We start from the raw sequence: 16,986 nt of genomic DNA, 5'->3' as shown, positions 1-16,986 counted from the left end.
TGGCAATAAGATGAGCTAGACCGATTCTGTCTCGAAGGAGGCATCCTCTAATTTAAAGATTATTAACTAACTATATAGTGAGATTCTCCTGGAACCCAAGATGGAAAACTCCCACAACCACCACCATCATGCATTTGTTTTTTTTCTTTTCTTTTGATGAGACAATTGGTTATTAAGTGACTTGCTCAAGGTCACACTACTAGGAAGTGTTGTATCTGATGCTGGATTAGAACTCCTGGCCTCTGACTCCAGGGCCAGTGCTCTATCCACTGCACCATGTAACTGTCCTCATCATGCATTTATTAAGTGCTTACTGTGTACTAGGCACTGTACTAAGCACTGGAGATACAAAGGCATAAAACAATCCCTGCTCTCTGAGAGGTCACAGGGACAGACAACATGCAAACAACTATGTAATACAAAACATACACAAAAATGGGGGGCGGTTATCTCAGAGGGAAAGGACTAGGGCATCAAGGAGCACAAGTAAGGGGGAAGAGCATTCTAGGAACGGGGGGACAGTCACTCAAAAGGAGATGGAGCACCCTGGGTGAGAACAAGAAAGCTAATGTTGGAGAAAGAATGGAAGAGTAAGAACAAGTTATGAAGGGTTTTAAAAACTAAATAGAGGATTTTATTGCTCCTGGAGGTAATAGGGAGCCACTGTTTATTGATAGGACAGTGACTTGGCTGGCCTGTTAGGAAGATGACAGCTGAGTAGAAGATAAACCGGATTAAAGATAGTGGGAGATTTATGGCAGGAAGATTAACCAGCAAGGTTTTGCAGTAGTAGCTTCTCCCTCAACTCTAAATTTGGGCTCCAGCTTTGGAGATAGAGATCACATTCACAGGGACTCCTTTATAGGAAGTTCCCTGATATTCAATCAACAAACATTTAATAAGGGACTACTATATGGCAGGCACCAACACTAAAAGCTGTGAATATGAAGAAAGGCAAGATAGTCCCTGCTCTCAAAGAGCTCACGTTTTAACAGGGGAGAAAATATATGCAAATGTGGACAAAATAGAGTAGATGGAAGTAAACTTGGGGATGGGGGGGCATATCTCCTGCTCACTCTTTAAATTTTGACTCTTGTTTTGTCTTGTTTTGGGGAATATTCTTGGGATGGAGCAGATATAACTGGAGGAGGAACTAAGAGGCTAAAGATGTATCCAGGGTAAATTGGGCTGATGGTGGAGAAAGAAGGGGAAACAGTTCCACAGGTGTGCAGCTTTGTAGGGACACATCCTCCCATGGATGCTCTTCTGGCAAGTACCTGGAGCCTCATCCCTTCCTCTTTCCTCTTCTCCTTGCCCGAGACTTGTGGAGTAGCAATTATTTTAACAAAAGAGGGTTCCAATACTTATTTTGAATTTCAAGAAGCTTTATCATGCTGCCACTCTGGACAGCCCATTTCTATAGGAATCACAAAGATATGAAAGAGGAAGCGGCTGGAGGCTTTTAGTCTCTGGTGGTGTTATAGAGGGAAGATGAAAGGAGGCTCTCAGCCCTGGCAGGGAAGGAAGGGGCAGCTTGTCCAAAACAGTAGAGGGAAGCAGAGGGAGGAAAGGGTGGCTGGGGGAGAGACCCTTTTAAGATGATATCTGGAGGCTGATTGCCCTCAGCTCTTCTCTAGGACCCGGCTTTAAACTGCTCCTCTGGCCTGTTTGCTTCATGGGAGAAAGGACTGTCAGGCTTTCCTCACTCTGCAAGGACTAGATTGGGCCCGGTCTGCTTGACCCAATAAATAGCTGAACCTGGTTTTTGTTCACACAAACATATTCCGGTAGCACCCCTACATCGGTCTCTCCCTGTTGGTTATTGAGTGAAAAGATGTGAGGATTGGGAGCCAAACTCTTTTCCTTCTGTGTCTTGAGGAGAGACCGTCTGGAAAGTCCTTCCCTCCTGTTTAGCAGAGAACAGGTAGGACAGTGGAGGCAGCCAGCAGCCCCAGCCACAGAGACAGAAGGAGATGAGGTGATTAAAGTGGGGTATCATAGATGGAATCTGAATACTGCTTGGCTGTATTATGTAATGGGAGAGGAGTTCCCTCTCTCATTTTCTCCATCTGTAAAATGAGGGGCTTGGACTAGATGAAACCTCAGGTCCCTTTTCAGAGCCGAATGCTTAGGGTCTCATGGAGTTTTACCAGGGGGCTTAGATCCCAGGGGGAATCTCTGCAGTTCCTTATCCTCACTCAGAATTCCTTTTCCACTCCTCCTACTGTCAGACGCTCACTTCTTACCCATCATTGTTCCTACTTCAGGTCACAGAGTTGAGAGCTAGAGGAATCACTGATGTGGGGGAGATTTTGCCATGTTGTCTCTCTACATAATTTTAAAGCATCTGGATTGGGGAGTTAAAGGAAAGTGGGGGGGGGGGGTTCTGCTACCACACAAGGAGTCCTAGACATCATTGTCTGAGTTGTCTTGGGAATCAACTCGTTCCAAACTGTAGTTCTCCAGGCTTTTCCCCAGACTCCTGCTGCCATCCACATTTGAGGGAGGGGTGAGATTTGGGGCAGGTAGCAGTGGTAGGAGGTCTCAGAAGGGTGAGAGATTTGGACTTGATAGAGGAATGAACATTTAAATTCTTAGCAATAACAAGTGTCCTATAAAAAGAATGGACTATTTCCAGAGGCAGTGAGCTCCTCATCATGGCAGGTATCCAAGCAAAACCTGAATAATCACATGCAGACTGGGATGTTGCTGCTGAAATAGGGCTTCAAATAGAGACCCTCTGAGATCCCTTCCAGTTGTGACATTTTTAGGACTCTCATTAGTATTACAATTGAGGAAGGGTCCAAGAAGAATGAGCAGTGAATGAAAGAGGCCGGCATCCCAGAGACAGTGAAAACTACTCCATTCAAGTTTTATTGTTCCCTCTCTGGGTCTGGGGAAACCCAGAATGCACCCCCATCCCGATTCTGAATGGGCTACCCTGAATCCTAGGGTTTGCAGAGGTGAGGCTTCAGGCTGGGACAGGGAGAAGGGTCTGAGGCTGGTCAGCTTAATCCAGACCCAGGCTTACAAGCCCATGTATCCCCCATATTGGCTCAGGAAGAAGCCTGCTCCTTCTTAACCTCATGGGGATGTAATCCTGGGGGGTAGGGGGATAAGAGGCTCTTAGGGTTCCTCAGCTCTCTCCTCAGGGGTACCTGCACAGCAGAAACAGAGCCTATCCCCAATCACCCTGGCTTTCTAAGGCCTTAGCAGCCAGTCCAGGGATACTGGCTCAGGATAAAGGCTGTTCAGGAGAAAGATCATTAAGCCCACCCCCAAATCTTCGACCGAGATTCTATCTTTCTTCCTCCTCCCTCAGGTCCAGCAGAGGTGGGGACAGAAATGAGATGGAGAAATAAGTAAAGGGTCCTAGTCCAGGCCTATGGAGTCCGTGCTCCATCAGATTCTGGGAAATTTCCCATGACAACCGAATCCTCAGACAGTCTGCAGACCAGTCATCCAGGTTTCATCCCTGAGCCAGACCATCTGGTAGCCCTGAGCCGGACCAGACTATGTTGCTGGGACGTGGCCATTGGCCAGCTGGCTGGGCCCAGCCCCACGAGCAACCCTGGCCCGGGGAAGGGTACAAGTGTCTGTTTTGTCATTGGACTGAAGCCTCCCATTCTTCTGTCGGGGTGCCTCGGACTGCTCATCACTTGTATTCTGTTCTTCCAAGTCACTCCTTATGTCATTCTGCATCTGAAAACCAGAGGCCAAGAGGGGAGGCACGGAGAGCAAAGGGATGAGAGAGATAAAAAGAGACAGAGATGGGGAGAGGAGAACAGAGTAAGAAAGAGGGGGAGAGTGGAGACAAGGGGAACAGAACAAGAGTAAGAAAGAAGGGGAGAGTGGAGACAAGGGGAGCAAAACAAGAATACGAAAGAAGGGAAGAGTGGGGACAAGGGGAATAAAACAGTAAGAAAGAAAGAGAGAGTGAAGACAAGGGAAATAAAACAAAGAAAGAAGGGGAGAGTAAAGTTGGGGAATGAGACACAGGCAGAGAGCAAAGGCAGAGAAGGAGAAAAGAATCAGGAGAGAAGCAAAGAAATGGGGGAAATATATATATGAGGAAAGAGATGATAGCAGAGATGGAAGGAGAGTTGGGAAATGGAGATTGTCACGGGCTTGGGATAAGACTCCCTGCCTGAACCCCTTGGGTGCCTATTGGTACTGGGATGCCAGGCCTGGGTCCCCACCTTTCCACCACCCAGACTCCCCTGCACCCCAAGGACCAGGCTTCCTGTTCACTTGCCCCTGTTCTGTCTGAAATGGGCCTAGGACGGGCTCACTGGGCCTTAAGAGCATCAGGGGCCAGGGCCCAGCCCCAGATCTGTACATACCCTGCCAGCTAAAACAAACTTGTAGACCATACGGAGGATGAGGCCGGACCAGAAGACATGGAGAACCTGAAGGATCATGAGGAGGGCATTGAAGAAATAGTATCCAAAGAAGGGCTGGAATTTGATCATGGAATCATAGTAGGTAGTGTAGAGAATTCTGCAGGAGAAAGAGGAACTTGGGTCACTGTGGGGCTGGGCTCCCAGAAATCTGCCCCACTCATGGGGAGAGCTTGGTATCTAGACAAGTCTTGGTCACCAGAGAGTCTTCAGTCCCTCAGAAATGGGAGGGGGTGGAACAGGAACCCCAAGAATAGCATCCTGAAAGACCCCTAGCTCCATCTGGACTGGCCAGGGCCCATCACCAGGCAGGCCATTACTTGTCTTTGGAGGGACAGCTCTGGGCAGCAGAAGATCCTCAATGAGGAGGGCTTGGGACCCCAGGTCTCTCCCATGGATCACACTAAGTCCCCCTATGCCCACCCCACCCCATCTCTTGAGACCAGGCTCACTTGGTTGGGAAGATAATGAGCCGGGTAACGATGAACACCAGGGCAAAGATGATGAAGAGTGTGTCACAGATATGCCTCCGCTGTGCATAATTAAACATTTTACAGGCCTGGGAGGGAAAGGAAAAGAAAGAAAAAGAGAAAGAAAGAATTTTAGAATCAACTAATCTCAAGATCTGGGAGGGACCTGAGAGGGCACCTAGTTCCACCCATACTGGAACAGGGATCCCCTTTAGAGCTCGAGAAGTGATCACCCAGAATCCACGTGAAGATTTCAGATGATGCAAACTTACTGCTTCCTTGGGGACAGCCCATTCTACTTTCAGATAACTCGATAGATCCTTGGGAAGCCAACATCTGCCTCTCCCTTATTGTTCCATTCTTAGGCCATCCTGAACAAGTGACCCCCTTTTATCAAGTCTTCTAATTCCTTCACTCATGTTTGCCACAGTCCATTTGACATCCTGGTCCTCCTTGGCTAGAAACTCTCCAGTTCTTTCTGGCCTCATTCTTGTCCCTCTCCCTTCCACAAGCGTCTCTTCCCATCATCATACACCATCTTGAACACGAGTTTGAGCAAGGCAGAGCCCAGAGTGACTTAACGCTCTCATTCTGGGCACTGGGATTTTCCAGATGCAGCCCAACATCCTGCTACCCTTTCTGGGGCCAGCGTATCCCACTGCTGATTTATTCTGGGCTTGCCATCCACCAAAATCCCCTGGATATTTTCAGAACCTAACCACACCTTCCCCAACTTGTGCTTGTAAAATTGACAGAATTACTGCCTGTGGGTGAAGATTTTGAGGGACCCCTGACTGTCATCTAGTTTGTTGGAACTGCATCCAGCAAACTGTCTTCTGCAGGTCTTCTAAGCTACTTTTATGAAACCTCTGCTGGTTTCCCTGAGTTAATACCTACCCTGTCCTGTCCTCCCTTCTTCAAGCCTTACCTTCTGTTCAATTAATCCTTAAGCATTTATTAAGTACGTACTATATGTTTTGTTCTAGGGAATACAAAGAAAAAAAAAAAGAAATAGTTCCAGACTTCTAAGAGCTTACTTGCTCTAGGGGAAGATAACTGGTACACATAAATACATAAATTATATTTAAATAACAGTTGGGAGGAATTAATAAAGACCTTATGTGGGGGGTAACCTTTGAGATAGAATATTGAGTTCCCTTGAATGTTAAGATGTGGAAATAAGAGAGAAATAAGAGCACAGGAGATGATCTGTGTTAAAAACAAAGAGATGAAAGATAGATTACCACAGGTGAGGAATAGTGAAAATGCCTGTTTGGCTGGACTGGAGAGTATGTGAAAGGAAGGAACATGTGATCAACTCAGAGAAGTAGGCCTGAGAGGGCTGTGAAGAAAGGGCTTTAAATGCCAAACACAGGAGCCGAAATGAAGTCTTTATTTAATCTGAGGGGCTCCAGGAAAACCCTGAAGCTTTTTCAGTAGGTAAGTGAAATGGACCCTTTTAGGAATATTATATAGGATGGAAAAATGAATTGGAGTGGAGAGATTTGAAGGCTCCTAGGGAGACCAATCCGGGCTGCTGGGTAAGTGTTACAGCAGAGACAGGGTCAGTCAGATGTGGAATCTTTCTCATCTTTCTGAGTTCAAATCTGGTTTCAAACACTTCCTGTGTGACTCAGGGCAAGACACCTAACCTCATCTCTAAAATGAGCTGGAGAAGGAAATGGCGAGTCACTGTAGTATCTCTGCCAAGAAAAACCCCAAATAGGATCATGAAAAATTAGTCATGCGTGAAACAACTGAATAATAATCACCACTACAACCACCGATCAGGATGCTACTGTGATAGTCTATAGTCAAAGCTAGAGACAGTGAGGACTTGAATTTAGGGTTAGTTTTATTGATGGTCATATGGATGGGAGAAGGGAAGGAATATTTATTAAGTACCTACTATGTGCAAGGCACAGTGCTAAACACTTTGGAAGGGCTTTTTAAAAAAAATTAAATATAATAAAAACAACAAGGGAGCAAACATTTAAGTGTCCACTATGTACCAAACACTATGCTAAGCATTTAGCAAAATCAATCTACCGGAGATTTAGTTAGCATTAATTACTTTATGGAACTAACTACAATAATAACAAATTTATTTTGGAAAAACAAAAGCTCTAGAATCTCAAGGAAAATATTGGAGAAAGATGGAAATGAAAGGGGCAAAACATTTCCAGATCTCAAATTATATAAGAAAGAGTAATCACAAAAGCTATTTAGTACTGGCTTTAAAAAAAAACAAAAAACAAAAAACGGAAAAACATCAGTGAAATAAATTAGTCAAAAATCAAAAACAACCAAACACAATAACCTAGTCACTGACTGGAAAAATCCAAATTACTTATGGAAGAATTCTGATTTGACAGCAATGACTCAGAAAGGTGGAAAGCAGCATGGCAGGAATTAAATTTGGGCCAGTCTTTTATACCATTTACTACCATTAAGTTCAATACGGATATGTAACTTGAGTAAAGTTCACACTATAAAAAATGAGAACAGATCAAGTACCCTTCATAGGTACGATTCAGATATTCTTAAGCAAAAAAGAGGCAGAAGTAATCACAAAAGATAAATAAATTTGTACAAAACTTTTACACTTAACAAAAATCAATACAAGTAGGATAAGAAGGGAAGTATTTTATTGGGAAAAAAAGTCTTTCCTACGTACCTCTAATATCTAAGATGTATAAGGAATTAATACAAATATTTAAGATAAAAAGCTCTTCTCTATCGAATAAGTGGACTGTGAACAAACTGTTCTGAGAGGAATTGAAACTATTAATAACAATGAACAATTATCCTAAATTAGTGAAGAAAAATTCAATAGCACTGTGGTGAGTGGGATGGTGAGTTGATAAGGGAGGTATGGTAGAATTTTGCTTTATAGCAGTGAGAACTTAGTTAAGGTTGTGTACCACAAATTTTAGTGAACCCAGTAGGGATTGCTGATAATATTTTCCTTCCCAAATTATGCATGTGTGTATATACACACTGGATGAATCTCTTCCTCCATTTAAAAAAAAGAAAGAAAGAAAGATTCAAATAAAAATTTCAAAGATTTAACTTCACATCTGTAAAATTATCAAAGATGACAAAAAAAAATAGTAAACAGTTAAGTGCTGGAAGGACTTCAGAAAAACAGGCACACTTTTGGTGAAACAATAAGCTGGAAAGAAATTTATAGTTATTTTTTAGAAATTAATAAAATATCTACTCACTGACCCAGAGAAAGTGTATTGAATGGTGGAAAAAGCAATGACTTTGGAGTCAGATGACCTGGGTTCATCTTCACTACTATCTTGTTTCTTATCTCTACTACCTATATGATTTTGAGCATATTAATCTGTATGCTTTAGTTTCCTCATTTGTAAAATAATGTTTGACTAGGTTCTTTTCTCAGGTTCTTTTCAGCTTGAAATCTATCATCCTACTACTATGCAACTATCTCAGAGATAGTAGAAATAGGAAAATCTCATAAACATCAAAATAGTTATTATTTTTTTTTGTGGGAGCAAAGTGGAAACAAAATATATTTTCACTGATTGGGGACTGACTAAACAAATTACAGTACATGAAGGCCTATGATTGTGCCATATTTAATGATGAATATGAAAAATTCAGAGAAACAAAAGAATATTTATATAAACTGATAAGCAGAATCAGGAAAAAAACCATACACTGTGACTTCCACAATATTAAATGGAAAAAATAAAAAACCAGAACTAAACACTATGATAATAAAGAGAAGAGATGAAAAAATGGACCTCCTTCCCTTCTGGGTATTGATGAAGGGGTGAGAGCATGGAATAATACATATCCTGTATTGTCAAGCAGATGACAACAAAAGATATCAATACAGAATTTTTTCATATTGATAAGTACAAAAGAGAAAAATAGAAAGGTAGGTCATGAGTATAGGAAAGTTGAGCAGGAAGCCTAATTAATGGATTGCCATCAGGGTGGGAGAGTTGGGGATGATTTTGTAGCCTTCTGTGGGCTGAAGTACTATTTCCTCAAACACAAACCTTTCCTTGGGAACCTTCCACTGGGACATCCATACTTTCCCATTAATACATTTGTCCATTAATACATTCCCAGTTATCTCTACAATTATACAGTACTTTAAAGGTTTGCAAAGTATTTTATATCCATTATCTCATTTGATCTTCACCTCTTCTTCCTTGCCCTGCTACTACAGCCCAGGTTCTCTGACTTCACATCTTTTTCCTACAGTATCATAATATTTGATAGAATTTGAAGGGACATCAGTGACCATTGAATCTCATCTATCTCTGACCAGAACCCCTCCGACATCCTTAACTGGGGCTATCCACTTTTGGCTTGAAGACTTCCCAAGAAGGAGAAACTCTTCACTTACCAAGACTTTCCATCTATTCCACTTGCTGGACAGCTCTTATTGTTAGGAAGTTTTCCCTGACTTTAAACCTGAATCTCTACAATTTCTCCTACTTCCGCCACACACAAATCCAACCTTTCTTACACACGATAGCCTTTCAGACACTTTCAGGTCATTATCAAGTTCCTTTAAGTCTTTTCTTCTCCAGATTAAAGATTATCATTTCTTTCAAACAACATTCACTCTAGAGTCCTTTTATTATCCTGGCAATAGATGCAATGTGATTTACCAATATTCTTCCTATAATGAAATAGGAAGAATTTACTATAAGCTTCAGATATGTTCTGACCAGAGGAGAGTACAGTGGGACTAACACTTCCCTAGTACTAGAATTCCCTATGAAAAAAACAGAATGAAGGGAATCAGGTGAATTGCCCATAGTCACATAGTTGGTTAATGAATGTTCCTGCTTTTTCTTAGACTGGAGGCTTTGACCCTATCTGGGCTTACGGAATTCCAAGGGAAAGAGACCTTATTTTCTCATAACTGGGGATATGTTGGTAAATGTTTAACAACCAGCTCTTTGGTAGGGGAGAAAAATACACATACAACATATCTAAGTTTAATCTACTTTTTTTTTTTTGCTGAGTCAATTGGGGCTAAGTGACTTGCCCAGGGTCACACAGCCAGGAAGTGTTAAGTGTGAGACCAGATTTCAATTCAGGTCCTCCTGACTTCAGGCTGGTGCTTTATTCGCTGCACCACTTAGTTACCCCTAATCTACATTAATAAATTTTTTCCTTTCACTTGCTTCTTTTTCCTTTTTCTTTCTTCTTCTTTTTAAAAAATAATAACAATAATAATGCTATGGAAAAATCCAATACTTTCCTAGGTCTGGGACAATCAATAGAACAATAAATTGAGCCCTAATTTGTAGTATTTGCCAATTTCTGATGCATAAATGTTCACCCTGAAAATTTAGTAATGAATTCTCGTGAGCTGGCTCTAACACACCCTTCTTTAAGTCACGGACCTCCATCTGTTAATACAGATACTTGACAAAGGGCCTGGAAGATCAGACAAGAGACCAACGCCTTGTTCACTCACCTCCATGAAAATGTCAGATATGTCGTGAAGCAGTAACACCAAGGTCCCAATGCGCAGGAGATTAGCAGAATAAGAGAATCCAATCAAGACGATAGTGACAAAGTGGTGGATGATCTGCTCCTTTAAGTCCTGGAGAGAGGAAGGCAGCTGTCACACTAGGATTCTGGGATTCCGGTCTATACCAGGGTGAGACCCTCCCTCCTCTTGGATGCTAAGGAACACCCACCAACAAGAGGTCCAGGTCTGCTAAGGGTGATCCAGATGAGACCCAAAAAGGACAAGTGGGAAGAGGAGACCAAGAGAAGGAGAGGAGACAACATAGTAGGAATTGGGAGGGAGTTGGAGACAGGGTGCAGATTTGGTGAAAGGTCCCTGGGGTCCAGATGGAGGGTACCTGATTTCCAGGAATCCCTTGCCCAGCTCCAGGCAGAGCACACTGACCAGGTCTGGTGGCCCAAGTCCTCATGCATAGCCTTCAGAGCCAAAGTCAAGCTTGGTACTTTCCCAAGGGAGGCAGGTATGAATAACGGTCCTCCATCAGACTCAAGGAATGGGACCTTTCCCCTCTGCCTGGGATCTCTTTAACTCACCTTTCTCTTAACATCAAAGGGGAGAGTCAGCAGCAGAGAAATGTAGAAGGCAAGTTCAAGGAGGTACCACCAGTACATGGCAGGCTGCAGAGGCTGAAGGTCAAAGACACGACTTGGTTAGATGGTGTGGATTGAGTATACAGTGAGAAAAGACAGAACTGTTTCATGAGTCCAAGAATACTACCTTGTCCCTTCTCTGCAGAAGGCCCAAAGAGCACCAGAAACCTGTCCCCACGAACCTGATACATGAACCTCACTTCTTTTAATGGAAGGGTGACAAGAGTAGAAAATTGGGGAATGCTACAGAAGAGGTTTTATTCAGATTCTAGACAAGCATTTATCAATAAATCTCTCATTTAATTCTTGTGGGAGAACACAAAATGTAGACCAGATGATAATACAGTTGGAAAGATGACTGGGTGAATAGTTGGTCCAAAGAATAATTCAATACTAATTTGCACAGAGGGCTCCAATGAGAAACCCAAAAGGTCTGTGCTTTGCCCTATGCCACTGAAAAAAAAATTTAAATCACTAATTTTGATAAAGTCACAGATTGCACGCTTATAAACATGCCAATGGCAAAAAGAAGGGAAAGATAGCTTACATTTGGAATGATGGTCAGGATTTTAAAAGTTTCTTGGCCAAATTTAATAGAAATATTGTAGGGTTTGAACATTGGTTCAAAAATCAGGGACGGGATGGTTAGATAGGCAAAATTATCTGAAAGAGACCTAAGATCTTTCCTGAACTGGAAGCCATAACTGTAGTTAGGTTTTTGAAGGGCACTACATGCAGAAGGCATTAGACTCGGTCCCCTGGGCCTCGACAGGGAAGAAGTTGAAAAAGTAATGGGTGGAACTTGGAGGATTTAGGGCAGATTAAGGCTTGAGAGAGACTTTCTAACAATCAGAGATGTCCCAAAGTAGAATGGGAGGCCAGAGGATGTAATGGATTTCTCCTGATAGAGGGGACTCTGGTCCAGGTATGGATTGGATTAAATGGCTCCTGAAATCCCTTCTAACTTTGAGCTAAGATTCTACGTGAGCATCTGCTTTAGCTCCAAGGCCTGTTTTACTGGGCATGTTTGCCATACATCCCCATCTTGGGTTACCTACCTGGAAGGGGTATTTGTCCCAGCATGTCTTGAGCTCCCATAGCCAGGTTTCCTGGAAGATGAACAAGGGATGGGTTTCAGGAAATTGCCCTCAGCATTGCCAGCTGCACAGGTAATAGCTTTGACCTGTAACTTTGAGGCGCCCTCAGGGAACTCCAAGCACTCAACATAAATAATCTCATCCCCACTTAACAGTGTGTTCTGCCATTATATTGGCCTCCCCCTGCTTCATTCTCCCCTGCTGAGACAGGGTCAGGATTTCACCTGTTGGGCAAAACCTGATCTGAGAAAAGGGTCTGACTCTTGCCACCGTTTCCCCTCTCCTTCCTAAAGGATGTGATTTGACCTACTCAATAAATCCCAATGGTTCCCTATTACCTCTTGAATCAAGTATAAAATCCTCTTTTTGGTTTTAAAGCCTTTCAAAAATCTGACCCCTTCCTACCTTTCCAGTCCTACATTTTCTCTACATTTATTTCCTGCCAAGCATTCTATGATCCATTGACAGTGCTACTGGCTTCTTTGCTGTTCTTTGAATAAAACCTGCTATTTCCTAACTCAATATGTCTTCACTGTTTCTCCACCAGGTCTAGGATTCTTTCCTTCTTCATTCAAATCCCTTCTATCTGAGACACCTGCAATTTACCCTGGATTTATCTGTTTTACATCTAGTTATTTGCATGTAGTCCCTCCTCCATGAGAATGGGAGCTCCTAATGGGTAGAACTGGTTTTATCTTTCTTTGCATCTCCAGTTCTCAAGTGGGTACAAAAGAAGCCCTTAACAAAAGCCTGTTCCCTGCCTCTGTTGATTCTAGCAACAGCTGATGGCTGGGCAGTTTTTATTCTCCTCTTGGACTTCCCAACCCTTCAGTAATTCTCTCCCTCCCCCTTTTGTTCGCTCCCCAGTCAGCTTTTTAGCTTTTATATATCTTCTTTCATTAGAATATAATCTCTTTGAAGGCAATAACTGTCCTTTCTGCTTGTATTTTGCATCCTCAATTTAAATTGAACACTTGATCTTCTGCCTGTCTCTCTACTTCTTTCTTTCTTTTTTTTGCTGAGGCAATTGGGTTTAAGTGACTTGCCCAGGGTCCTATAGCCAGGAAGTGTTAAGTGTCTGAAGCCAGATTTGAACTCAGGTCTTCCTGACTTCAGGGCTAGTGCTCTATCCCCTGAACCACTTAGCTGGTTCCCTCTACCTCTTTCTGTAACCAGTATGGTCTTGTTCCCTTTCATAAGTGGCTCAATCTTATGTATGGATCCCTGACTAAAGAGTTTCTAATCCTTTTTGATCACGTGGGCCACTTAAGCTACAGGCTTAGAGAGGCTGTGGTCAGGCTGACACAACCCTGACTCTCAGACTCAGGGGAAAGGTATGGGAGAATGGTGAACAATGAGAGGGGCAGGGGCAACAATATAATGGCCAAGGTGGGAATAGGACATGGTTTAGAACATGGGGACAGAGAGAGATGGATAAAAAAAGCAGAGAGAGATGGAAGGGGAGATCAAAGAAAAAGATGAAGACAGTACAAGAGAATGGAAAGAGAGGAATGAAGACTATGGGGTTATAAATGAATTGAGAGATTGGGAAGAGACAGATTGGGAAGGGAAGGGATGAGAGAAGAGGGGATTGGAATGAAAAATAAAGGGAAAAGAAGAACATGTGGATAGGGGCAGCTGGTTGGTGCAGTGGATAGAGCACCAGCCCTAAGTCAGGAGGATCTGAGTTCAAATCTGGCCTCAGACACTTAACACTTCCTGGCTGTGTGACCCTGGGCAAGTCACTTAACCCCAATTACTTCAGGGGAAAAAATATGTGGATAGACAGGATGGTGAAATAGAAAGAATGGGGATGACTAGGAAAAAGAGGGATGAAGAATATGGGAACAGGAAGAAACAAGGAAGCAAGAGATGGATAGAGAAGATGAGAACTTAAAGGGAGAGGGATGGAAGAGGATATGAGAATAGTGTGAAGGGGAGGGATAAAAAGTTTGGAAATGAAGAGGAGGATGGGCACAGCAAAAAGGGCCAGAGGTGGAAGAAGGAATGAGAAAGGGGACAGAGGAATCTGTGTTGACGATAGGAAAGGACATACTCACATTGTAGAGCACGAGGAAGCCTCCAAAGAAAGAAGAGAAGTAAAATAAAAATCTCCAACTGAAAATACAGAACAGAATATGGACTAAGTTTGGGGAGCCCGGGTCCAGGGGTGGGAGAGATGAAGGAGGGGATGGATAGAAAGGGCTATTGCCAGGGGCAGGTCAGACAGACTCAAAACATAGAACCCCAGATCCCTAATTAGGCTTGTCCCCCACCCCAGATCTTGGCCAGGCTCCCTTTTATGGATGGCACTCCCCTAGGCTCACCAGGCTTCACAGAATTTCTTGCTCAGTAACGGTCGATCCTGATTTCTCCGGCGCCGAAACCAGCGCTGGGCCTGCCTCACGGACAGGCCGCACTGGCTGGCCAGGTGACTCAGCTGCGCCTGGAGACAGAAGGACAGGAAAAGGGGATGGGGGAGAAAGCAAGACCTAAGCTCTCAGTGACAACAGGAAAGACGGCCTCTCCCTCAAGTTTACTCAGGCCACCGTCCACCTCACCAAGCTGCCACTCTGCCCCCAGAAACCTAGAACTTTCCAGACCCTGGTGAACTCTACATCAGAGGCTTGAGGGATGGGGGCTGGTTTTGGGGCTAAGGATAATGGAGCTGTCTCTTCCCTTGCCAGGGAAAGTCCACCCAAAGAAAGCACTGCCCAAATTATAGCTGGGAAGAAGGGAGGTGGAGGGTTGGGGCAGGGACATGTCCTGGGGAAATCTCCCTGAAGAAAGCCCCTTTGAGAAGAACTTTAGAACAGACTTTGAGAGTTGGAAGGATCCTCAGATCTAATCCTTTTCTACTCCCTTGTTTTACAGATGAGAAAAACTGAAGTCCAAGAGTTGAATTAACTTGTTCAAAGTCATCTAGGCAATCAGTTAGAAGAAAAAGAAACTCAAGTCTCCTGGCCCTCTCTATCGTGTTGAAATGGTAGTTCTTGGTACTTAGATCATCCTGAGGCTGAATCCATACTTAATCCCTCTAATGAATCACACAGAGGGATTTCCCACAGGGCAATATTAACTCCTGAAGGGAACTGGAGGAGTTTAGGCATCCAGGGTTTCTTAAGGTCATCCAGTCCAGGGACCTCCTCACCTCTTTTGGATCCTTATTGTGGGTCCGGAAAAAGTTCTCTAGGACAGGGTTAGGGGCAGCTTTGACTCTCAGGCGATCACGCACACCTAAAGCCCTGCTCAGCGGCATCGCGATGGTCCTAGAACAAGAGACAGGAGGATGTGATGCCCAAGAACCCCTCCCCCTCATCTAGGGTCCTTTGGGAGCTTTTTGCCAAATCCAAGCTGGCCTGCCCCAGCTAACTCATATAGCCTGAAGGAGATGAGGGGCAGGGGGACAAAGAGAAAGGGAGCTCTCAGCAAGGGCAAATATAAGGGGATCAATCTAAATCTCAGCAGAACTCGGGAATGTTGGGAAAGTGAAAGGAGCATTCCCTACAAATGGGTTCCTGATGAGAAAAGCCTCCTGAAATACTAGCCAGAGCCAAAGAGCAAACTCCAATATCAGCAAGTATTTATTCAGTGCCTCTATATGTAAAGTTTTAGCTTAGTGATGGGAGTAGACTTACATCCTTTAGAACCCATAGAGTCCAGGGGTCCTCAAACTACAGCCTGTGGGCCAGATGGGGAAGCTGAGGACGATTATCCCCCTCACCCAGGACTATGAAGTTTCTTTATTTAAAGGCCCACAAAACAAAGGTTTTGTTTTTACTACAGTCTGGTCCTCCAACAATCTGAGGGACAGTGAACTGGTCCCCTATTTAAAAAGTTTGAGGACCCCTGCCATAGACAGATAGAGGCGTAAGATACCAACATAGCTATATATTATATGTGATATCACGGGGTTAAATACATGGTAAAGGAATCTAACCAAAAGGTTATTACCAGCAGTGAGGGTCAAATCAGGGTAAACTTTCAAGAGGAGGAGGCGTTGGAGGTAGTCTTGTGAGGGTTGGAGATGAATTTAACAGGCAATTAAAAGGCAAGGATGATATTCCAAGAATAAAGCTGTGGGTAGATGTGGGAGTAGAAGAAGCTGTTGGCCAAGTTTAACTGGAATCTCCTGGGCAGGAAGACCCTCCCCACTTGTGGCCCAATAACATTCCACATAGTTCATATATTGCAATCTTATGGAATTACTGGGAGAAAAAACATTTTGTATTCACAAGGCATGATATATGGGAAAGACTATTGGATTGGGAGCCAGAGAGGATTAGATTTTAATCTCAGTTTGGCTACTTACAGGCTGTGTGATGTTTGGGGAAGTCACCTCATTTTTCTAGGATTTAGTTTCCTCATCTGAAAAATGTTTGGAGTTGGACAAGCATGGTCTAGTTCAAGTGTCCTTAATCTGGACTCCACAGACCCTCAAGGAGGCCTTGGGCAAATTTTAAGTCTGAGAACTGAGATTACAAAGAAATAGCCGGTTTCCAAGTACCAGATCCAAAATAGGAGGACCCGAGTTGAAATGTGACTTCAGATACTTATAAGTTTATAAACTTTCTTCCAGCTCCAATTTAATGAACCAAAGCCATAGAAATATGTCCTAATTCTCTTATTTTGCTTCAATCTAGGATTGCTTCAATGTGTATACTCTCAAATTCTCATAGGCTGGGAAAAATCCGATGTTATTTAGTCTATCCTATCCTCTCAAATAAATATCAATAATAATGATGATAACAATAATATTAGCTAGCATTAACATAGGGCTTTAATGATTACAATGTGATTTGTGTTAATTCACTGGATTTTCACAACCACTTAAGAAGTAGATGTATTTATTGACCCCTCATTTTATGGATGGGGACACTGAGGTATAGAGTTTAAGTA

At 43.3% G+C, this 16,986-nt stretch overlaps 1 protein-coding gene across 2 annotated transcripts in view; it reads right to left on the bottom strand.

Moving 5' to 3' along the window:
• Positions 1 to 2,846: 2,846 nt before the first annotated feature.
• LOC100919047 (ceramide synthase 4) overlaps positions 2,847 to 16,986 on the bottom strand; it is a 55,379-nt gene continuing 41,239 nt past the window's right edge. For both annotated transcript variants that reach the window (XM_031948299.1, XM_003760876.4), the window contains exons 3-11: positions 15,239 to 15,356; positions 14,415 to 14,533; positions 14,148 to 14,205; positions 12,049 to 12,099; positions 10,934 to 11,026; positions 10,344 to 10,472; positions 4,853 to 4,959; positions 4,344 to 4,500; positions 2,847 to 3,702 (exon numbers count right to left, since the gene is read on the bottom strand). In XM_031948299.1, coding sequence (XP_031804159.1) covers positions 3,514 to 3,702; positions 4,344 to 4,500; positions 4,853 to 4,959; positions 10,344 to 10,472; positions 10,934 to 11,026; positions 12,049 to 12,099; positions 14,148 to 14,205; positions 14,415 to 14,533; positions 15,239 to 15,356 — 1,021 coding nt within the window. In that variant the 3' untranslated portion in view covers positions 2,847 to 3,513. The remainder of the gene's footprint in view (positions 3,703 to 4,343; positions 4,501 to 4,852; positions 4,960 to 10,343; positions 10,473 to 10,933; positions 11,027 to 12,048; positions 12,100 to 14,147; positions 14,206 to 14,414; positions 14,534 to 15,238; positions 15,357 to 16,986) is intronic.

The sequence above is a fragment of the Sarcophilus harrisii genome, chromosome 1 (genome assembly GCF_902635505.1).
Source record: "Sarcophilus harrisii chromosome 1, mSarHar1.11, whole genome shotgun sequence".
In the NCBI taxonomy this organism is placed as follows: domain Eukaryota; kingdom Metazoa; phylum Chordata; class Mammalia; order Dasyuromorphia; family Dasyuridae; genus Sarcophilus; species Sarcophilus harrisii.
This window is presented reverse-complemented; position numbering and strand designations above follow the sequence as displayed.